Here is an 8423-nt window from a genome sequence, read left to right as displayed (position 1 = left end):
TCAGCCTACAAAGTTACGTCAGACCTCAGGAGGACGTCACGTGACTTACTTTCCTTCCTGTCAGAAGCTTCCTTCTGTGCTCGCCTGCCGGTAATATCATGATCCTGTGATTGTTACAATCATTTTTTGTTTTCATCATTAGTAGCTACGTGGCAGTCTCGGTCGACAAATTGACAATTCCAAGTGCAAATGAGGGAATAACGTTAACTGGATTACGTTAACGTTACCTAACGTTAGCTATCTCTCAACTAGTTTGCTACCGGTAGCTAGCTAGCTAGAAGCTATTTCTGGTTTAGTTGGCTGTCGTTGTTTGTTTTCTGTTCCCTCTTCTGGATTAACCTTTGTCAGATCAAAGAAACACCTTAGTTGTGTTGGAGATTAACCAGTGTTACTATGGCGAATTTGCTGTCAATGCAGCTCAGTGCCTTTCTTAGAAAGAGTCTGTCGAAGCCTCTGAGAGGAAACGTTACTGCTGCAACCCTGACTACTGATAGAAGAACCCTGACTACTGATAGAAGAACCCTGACTACTGATAGAAGAACCCTGACTACTGATAGAAGAAGCTACAGCAGCAAACATGCTTCCACATCATCAGAGCACCTGCACGAAAGCATTGTGCCGTCAATGCATTACCAGAAGAGTTTACCCAGGTGTGTGCATACATCGCAAGTAACTTATCTAACCGGCATGTTGTGGCTGTCCATGATTAATCACCAATTACCCCGTGTTATTCACAGTCTGTTACTCCCATTTGAAACGTGAGCGCTGAGCAGAGGATTACTCCTGTAAAGTATAAACTAGGTGACTCCTTGTCACTGGAAAGAGAATGTAGGTGAAAGTGCACAACGAGGATATTGAGTGAGGATAAGTTATAGCCACGAGGGGGCGTTCAACCATTTTAAATAAAACATGTTATATTAGCCTCGTGAGACCATCCAGATTTATATCATTATTTATATAAAATATGGCTATGTGAAATAAACCATCTCCCGGGTCAGATAACTGTTGCTTGTCTAATAGTGTACATGTTATGACTTGTACAGGTTACCAGTTCCAATGCTGGAAGATACAATCAGGAGGTACTTGGCAGCCCAGAGGCCTCTTTTAGATGATGACCAGATCAGGTGAGCACAACAAAATACAAATGTGAGAGTACAGTATGCCAGTAGGACACCTTTAATACTGAAAATGTGTTTAATGTGTTCAGTAATACAGAGAAGTTGGCACAGGACTTCCAGAGTGGTGTAGGGAAACAACTGCATGAGGAGCTGGTTGCTCAGGACAAGAAGAACAAGCACACAAGCTACATCTCAGGTGAGCCTGGGAAAGGGAAAAAAAATATAAAAAATGTCAGTATCATTTGTGTTGTTCATGAATACCTACGAAAGTGGTCTCTTCACATTATATTTCAGCACCATGGTTCGACATGTATCTGTCCGCACGGGACTCTGTAGTGCTGAACTTCAACCCCTTCATGTCCTTCAACCCTGACCCCAAGACAGAGTACAATGACCAGCTACTGCGAGGCACAAACATGGTGTGCTCTGCTGTACGGTTCATGAAGACCCTACGGGCTGGTTACCTGGAGCCAGAGGTATTCCATCTGAACCCAGCTAAGAGTGACACAGATAGTTTCAAGAAGTTCATTCGCTGGGTCCCCTCCTCTCTGTCCTGGTACGGGGCCTACATGGTGAACGCCTACCCTCTGGACATGTCCCAGTACTTCCGCCTCTTCAACTCCACTCGTATCCCCAAAAAGGGGCGGGATGAACTCTTCACAGAGCCAAAAGGACGGCACTTGGTAGTGATGAGGAAAGGCCACATGTATGTGTTTGATGTAGTGGACCATGATGGGAACCTGGTGAGGCCTGCAGAGATCCAGTCCCACTTGAAACACATTCTGTCTGACCAGGCTCCAGCCCCTGATTTTCCTCTGGGCTTCTTGACCAGTGAGAACAGGGATGTGTGGGCAGAGCTGAGGGAGAAGCTACTAGCTGCAGGGAATGGAGAAGCAATTGGGATTGTTGACAGCGCCCTGTTCTGTCTGTGCCTGGATGATGAGAGCATGCGAGACCACATCCACATCTCCCACAACATGCTGCACGGTGACGGCTCCAACCGCTGGTTTGATAAGTCTTTCAGCATCATCCTGGCCAAAGATGGACAGGCAGCCATTAACTTTGAGCACTCATGGGGTGACGGTGTTGCTGTACTCCGATTTCAGAATGAGATCTTTAAGGACACTACAGAGAGGCCACTGGTAAATCCCAGCTCCTCACCCGCAGCTGTGGACTCTGCCGCAGCTGTGCGCCGACTCCAGTTCAACCTGGACAGCGAGCTGGAGAGCGGAATCGCAAAGGCCAAAGAGAACTTTGCTGCAGCTGTGTCAAAGCTCACCATTGATGCCATGGAGTTTAAAAACGGTGGGAAGGAACAGCTGAAGAAGAAGAAGCAGAGCCCAGATGCAGTTGCTCAGCTGGCGTTTCAGATGGGCTTCTTGAGGCAGTACGGGCAGACGGTGGCCACCTACGAGTCCTGCAGCACCGCAGCATTCCGGCATGGCCGCACGGAGACCATTCGACCTGCTACCATGCACACGCAGCGCTGTGCTCATGCCTTTGTATGCGAGCCAGGGAAGCACAGTGTGGAGCAACTACAGGGCATGCTCACTGAATGCTCTAAATATCATGGACAGCTTACCAAAGAGGCAGCCATGGGTTAGTGAACTGCAGTTCTACAAAATCAAAATTTTAAATCTAAAATTTGAAAGAGAGAAAGAGCTTTTGCTATTATACACATGCTGGTAGAATGCATCTAAATTGCAAGTACACTTGATTTTAAAGGTGACTTTTACTGCTCTAATTATCATTCTTGTCTTGGTATTTCCCCCACCAGGCCAAGGGTTTGACCGGCACCTATTTGCCATGAGATATCTGGCTAACTCCAAGGGCCAGCCTCTGCATGGCCTCTACCATGATCCGGCGTATGCTGCTATCAATCACAACATCCTGTCTACCAGCACCCTCACCAGTCCTGCGGTCAACCTGGGAGGCTTTGCCCCCGTCGTAGCCGATGGCTTTGGGGTGGGCTACGGTGTCCACGACAACTGGATCGGCTGCAACGTGTCCAGCTACCCGGCCCGTAACGTCCATGAGTTCCTGCAGTGTGTCCATAAGTCACTTGAGGACATCTTCACTGTTCTGGAAGGAAAGACTCTTGGCTAAGGAAGGGGTGTCCTACGAAAATAACCAATGTCGTGAAAGGAAGTACCGCAGGGAGATTGTGAGCGATAGGTTAGGGCAGGCAGTATTTATAAATACCTGGTTTTATGGACTGCCACTACTGGGTTTTCAGGAGACATTCAGGTGACAAAGATTGATTCCACTCTCAATTGTTAGTTTTAATATTAGCAGTGCTCCAAAGCAATCTTAGTCAACAGCCTGTATGTCAGAAACTGACAGCTTGTCAGGCCGTAATAAATAGGTTGAGAAACACTGTTTGGGTTTAAGTGCACTTTTCCCAGGTTTAGGATAAGGGTTTGAGCATACTGGTGTGGGTTTTATTAGGGAGTAATAACTGAATCATTGCAGCTATCCTCATACGCTGTCAATTAACTAGAGTTGAAAGTTTCATATTTAGTAATTGTTTCATTCAGTCCAATAAAATATAATACATGTTCTGTTTTGCAAAAGTGAATAAAGCTGAGGACTGGTGCAATAGGCCTACATCTCTTCATGGTAGCATATTCTATACAGTACATGATATTTACAACATATGTCTATTTAGAAAGAAATTGTCATGTCTATTAACAACAAAAAGTAAACTTGTTAAAAAATGATTCATTTGTTCTCTGGTGTGTTGAGTCCATTTGAAACAGAAATGTTGAGGATAAATTAAAATGCAATGTAATTTTTCCAAACTTTTACTGATTTAGAACTGTACTTTGAATAATCCTGCTTCATTTTATTGAAAGCCTTACTCTGTTAGATATGAAAATGAAATATATTAACAGATGTTCAGATGAACATGCTATGAGCTTTGCCATAATTTTTGATCATTGCTTTTCTGTCATGTGAAATTGCTTTTCAGTACCTCAGACCTTTGCTGTTAGGGTTAGTTCCTGTGCCTTCTTAGGGTTAGGGTTAGTTCCTGAGCCTTGTTCACCACAATCACTCAACTGAACGTTGAAATAAAATATGACCTCAGTGTTGTGTCCTGTTCCTCGGAGTCAACTGGCCCAAATGTGTTGAGCAGCGGACTAACCCTAACCCTAGAACGAGGACTTCGGTTGAGCACCGACCTACAATCAACAGTGTAACTACAGAGTGCACCGACCTACAATCAACAGTGTAACTACGGACTCCAGGCTTTCAGTGACTATATCATTACTTGCAATATTGATTTCATAGGGGGGGGGGAGTGGAAAATAATGTAACAATTCTGATTCACTTTGGGAATTAGAAAAAGGACTGACATGTTTTCTCAATTGTTTATTTAAAATAAAAAAGACACATTAATCAAAAGCAATATACAAATTTTGTAACTGGCGCAAACATGAACTAAAACAATTCCAACAAAATTCATGTCCACTCTTCTTAAATGGGCTTGATTTTGAAATGTAGGCCAATGAGGCTGAAGACAAGACATTTCAGATCTTGCACCAGGTAGTAGAAGACCCTGAGGCCTTCTGGATCCCTTCAAAACAAAACAAAAATTTCAGTCAAAAACATCATCACAGAGTGAGAATCCCTCAGCTGTGCTCACTGTACAGCAACCTTTGACCCCATTTACACCTGGCATTTAAATGTGTTTTGGGTGATCAGATTACAATCTGATAGTGCTAAACCACATGAAAGTACAGGTGTAAATGCACCCAAAATGTTTTGTAGACGGATTGCAATCTGATGAGCCAAACCACCTCCGGTGGTGGTCAGGAGCACATTGGTGAACACCAGTGTAAACACAAATGTGTTTTCAATCCACATACAGCAATGTTAAACCAATGTGGCATTCGGTTGTTTGAGCTAGATAGCGCAATCTGATCTCAATGGAGCAACATTAATACCAGGTGTAAATGTAATCAGGTTAAATCATATCTAGATACAATCTGGATACGAGACGCATTTTAATGCCAGTTGTAAATGGGGTCTTTGAGATGCATTGTACTTACTTTGACTGATTGACATCAATCAAGGAGCCAATCTTGGAGGTTGTGAATGAAATGTGCTCATCTCCTATGACAATCTCCAGCTCCTGGTAGGGTGAAGATAAGTAAAAGTCGCATGATGACTGTTAGAAGGTGAAATATTCCTTATTCCATTACTGGTGAAACGGAATGGAACTCTGCTGACATCCTGGACGCTTGTGTAGTAGGAGGACAACATCCTCCATGTATATGTACTGGAATGATACAACGGTGGCATGGCCCACCTCAACTCGTATGGCTAATACATGTTGTCTTATGTATGAAAGAGAGCTGACCAACCTGTCTGCCCACTCTGTCTGGGGGCGGCCACAGGGCATCATCCTCTTTGGTGATCTCACTGTCGTCAATAATCCTCTTCAGCTCTTCCATCACACTTTTATGTACATAGGCCTATGGGGGCAAATGATCGTATAAGACACACTTTTATAAGAATTAAGTTCAATTATGAATGGTCTAGGCTTGGTTATTCGTATGGCCCAAACTACGTTACCACGTAGCTAACGTTACAAACCTCTTTTCTGATCATCACGTCGTTCTTGTAGTTACTGTTGTTGGCATATCTCAGCTTGCCTGAAAGAAAAACAATGAGGTGGTTACTGATAATGATGGAATGACTAAATAACGAGTTCGCTATGTAGCTAGTATGGAACTAGCTAGCTAGCTATCTTGATAAAGATAAATACAATAGATTGCGCAAATATTAGCACACCTGGCAACCCCAACGAATATCAAGCTAAAATATTTGTGCATGATTCACACTGTAGCAAACAGATGTTCTACCAAACAAATCCTATCTTAAAGACCCAATGTTTGTTAGCCAAGTTAGCTAGTTACTTCGCAGGAAAATGTGTTTGCAAGCTAACGAGCTAGCTAGCTCTTCCAGTGTGGTGGTAGGTAGCTAGTTAGCACGTTAGCCAGCTAGCTAGCTAGCTCTTCCAGTGTGGTGGTAGGGTGAGGGTTAGCCAGTTAGCACGTTAGCCAGCTAGCTAGCTAGCTCTTCAGGTGTGGTGGTAGGGTTAGGGTTAGCTAGCTAGCTCTTCAGGTGTGGTGGTAGGGTTAGGGTTAGCTAGTTAGCACGTTAGCACGTTAGCTGAATGGAAATGCCGCCCAGGCTAACTTACCGTCCGGTCTGAACTCAAACTCAAGGAACTCGTGCCCGAACTTGCCCTTATGCCCAACATAGTACCTCAAATAGAAGTCACTCGTTGACATTATGAACCCTCCCAAAGTGTTTGTTGGATCTGAAAACAAATGATAAGAAAGCACACAAAAACCCTACTGCCGTTGTGCTGAGTTCCTGACCCGAAGCTAGCTAACCCACCTCGCTACACACATCAACACTGCGCATGCGCAAAGGCGCTTTTCCGTGACCTCAAGTCGCATTGCAATGATGTAGCCTAGTATTCAGGATGAATGAAAAAAGACTCAAGAGTTTACTGCCATGTGGTTCACACATACTAGAATTTGACTAGGGATAATGCATATGCTGTTGTAGACGACATAAAACAGTGTGCAGGACAGAACAGTGCAAAGACATGATAGTGAAAACAGGACAAAAAGTGCAAATTACATTACATTACAGTCATTTAGCTGACGCTTTTATCCAAAGCGACGTACAATAATTGTATTTAACGTAGGAAAAGCAAATGTAGCTACTAGCCTACTTGCCAGAACTCACAAGTGCATCTCCTTTCTAAAATGGATAAAACAAGTGACTAAGAGCATAATCTAGTGCTGAAGGCAAAGTGCAAGAATAGCAATCTAAAATACAATAGGTGCTTAAGGGAGCAAATAGTGTTCTCAAACAAAGTGTAATGAAAATGTCATGTAACTTGGTGCCTGTAAGTGGCACTGACCCACCGACTTAGAGCCTGACGTCTGAAGGCCATAAACTGGCAAGAATTGGTCCTCTTGACAACAGACAAAAGCAAGTTCATCTGAACATCTGTGATTATATTTCATTTTCATATCTAACCGAGTATGATTTTCATAAACATGAAGCATGGTTATTCTAAGTACAGTTCTGAATCAGTAAGCGTTTGGAAAATTACATTTCATTCTGATTTATCCTCAACATTTCAATTGTTTCAAACGACACACCAGAGAACAAATGATTTTTTAACAAATATACTTTTTTTTTTTATAATAGACATGACAATTTCTTAAATGTCATGTAGCCTATAGAATATGCTTCAATGAAGAATAGAGATGTAGGCCTATTACACCAGTCCTTAGCTTTATTCACAAAATATGGAACTCTCAATTCTAGTTGATTTACAAAGTATGAGGATACCGGCAATGATTCAGTAATTACACTCTAATAAAACCCACACCAGTATGCTTATCCTAAACCTGGGAAAGGTGCACTTAAACCCAAACAGTGTTTCTCAACCTATTTATTACGGCCTGGCAAACTGTGTCAGTTTTTGACATACAGGCTGCTGACTAAGATTGCTTTGGAGTACTTCTAGTATTAAAACTACCAATTGAGAGGACCAGAAGAACTTCCTGGTGTGGATCAATGAGGAGAACCGCACCGGCGTCATCTCAATGGAGAAGGGAGGCGACATGAAGAGGGTGTAGAGTGCTTCTGCACAGGACTGAAGGAGGTGGAGAATGGGATCATGGAGAGGGAGTTCATGTGGAGCGAGAGGCGGGGCTACATCCTGACCTGCCCTTCCAACCTGGGCACTGGGCCGGGGTACACATCAACCTGCCCCGCCTCAGCAAGAAACCCCGTTTCCCCAAGGTCCTGGAGAACCGGCATCTGCAGAAGCGAGGCACAGGGGGACTCAGAGGCGGTGGGCACCATATTTGATATCCCTAACCTAGACCGGCTGGGGAAGTCAGAGGTTCAGCTGGGTCAGAGTGTTATAGATGGTGTGTTCTACCTGATTGACTTTGAGGAGAGACTGGAGAGAGGACAGGACTTCCAAATCCCGGTTCTCATCTCCACATTCAAGTAGACGACCTGTTTGTACAGATCTCCCAGACTGTTTCATTTTCAATTACAGTTCCTTTAACTTGTTAAACGGTAGAAGTCATCATTACTGGAGGTGCCAGTTGTTAAAGCCAGTTCTCATATTTGTGCCTGTTTCCCATGGTTCATGTTTTCTTTCTTCTTCTTTTTTTTTTTTTAAACAAAGTTAATTCACAAACAAAATGATCTGGCTACACACATTTATTTATTTATTTATCTGGCTATAGTGCAAAGTAC

The 8423-nt window shown here is 43.4% G+C and overlaps 2 protein-coding genes across 2 annotated transcripts; one reads left to right on the top strand and one right to left on the bottom strand.

Annotated features, from left to right (window-relative positions):
- Positions 1-237: 237 nt before the first annotated feature.
- Positions 238-3748, top strand: cpt2 (carnitine palmitoyltransferase 2). The gene is made up of 5 exons (XM_084435864.1): positions 238-650; positions 1044-1124; positions 1208-1314; positions 1413-2717; positions 2896-3748. The coding sequence occupies exons 1-5, from the start codon at positions 394-396 to the stop codon at positions 3222-3224; spliced, it is 2079 nt and encodes a 692-aa protein (XP_084291990.1). The 5' UTR covers positions 238-393; the 3' UTR covers positions 3225-3748.
- Positions 3749-4483: 735 nt separating this feature from the next.
- magoh (mago homolog, exon junction complex subunit) lies at positions 4484-6519 on the bottom strand. The gene is made up of 5 exons (XM_084436498.1): positions 6328-6519; positions 5718-5776; positions 5486-5596; positions 5171-5253; positions 4484-4695 (listed from the first exon to the last, which is right to left on the bottom strand). The coding sequence occupies exons 1-5, from the start codon at positions 6416-6418 to the stop codon at positions 4596-4598; spliced, it is 444 nt and encodes a 147-aa protein (XP_084292624.1). The 5' UTR covers positions 6419-6519; the 3' UTR covers positions 4484-4595.
- Between the last annotated feature and the right edge of the window lie 1904 nt (positions 6520-8423).

This window comes from Borostomias antarcticus (assembly GCF_949987555.1).
Source record: "Borostomias antarcticus genome assembly, chromosome: 3".
NCBI lineage: Eukaryota > Metazoa > Chordata > Actinopteri > Stomiiformes > Stomiidae > Borostomias > Borostomias antarcticus.
Note: the sequence above shows the minus strand (reverse complement) of the source record. Positions and strands in the feature narration are given on the sequence as shown.

Bases quoted from the DNA above. Each gene is read 5' to 3' on its own strand.
- magoh (XM_084436498.1), bottom strand. From the start codon at position 6,418: ATGTCAACGAGTGACTTCTATTTGAGGTACTATGTTGGGCATAAGGGC. The intron at 5,254-5,485 runs GTTGGTCAGCTC...TCACCCTACCAG, and splicing joins CAGACAGAGTGGGCAGACAG to GAGCTGGAGATTGTCATAGG. The intron at 4,696-5,170 runs GTAAGTACAATG...TTTGTTTTGAAG, and splicing joins ATTGATGTCAATCAGTCAAA to GGATCCAGAAGGCCTCAGGG.
- cpt2 (XM_084435864.1), top strand. From the start codon at position 394: ATGGCGAATTTGCTGTCAATGCAGCTCAGTGCCTTTCTTAGAAAGAGT. The intron at 1,125-1,207 runs GTGAGCACAACA...TAATGTGTTCAG, and splicing joins TTAGATGATGACCAGATCAG to TAATACAGAGAAGTTGGCAC. The intron at 2,718-2,895 runs GTTAGTGAACTG...TTCCCCCACCAG, and splicing joins TACCAAAGAGGCAGCCATGG to GCCAAGGGTTTGACCGGCAC.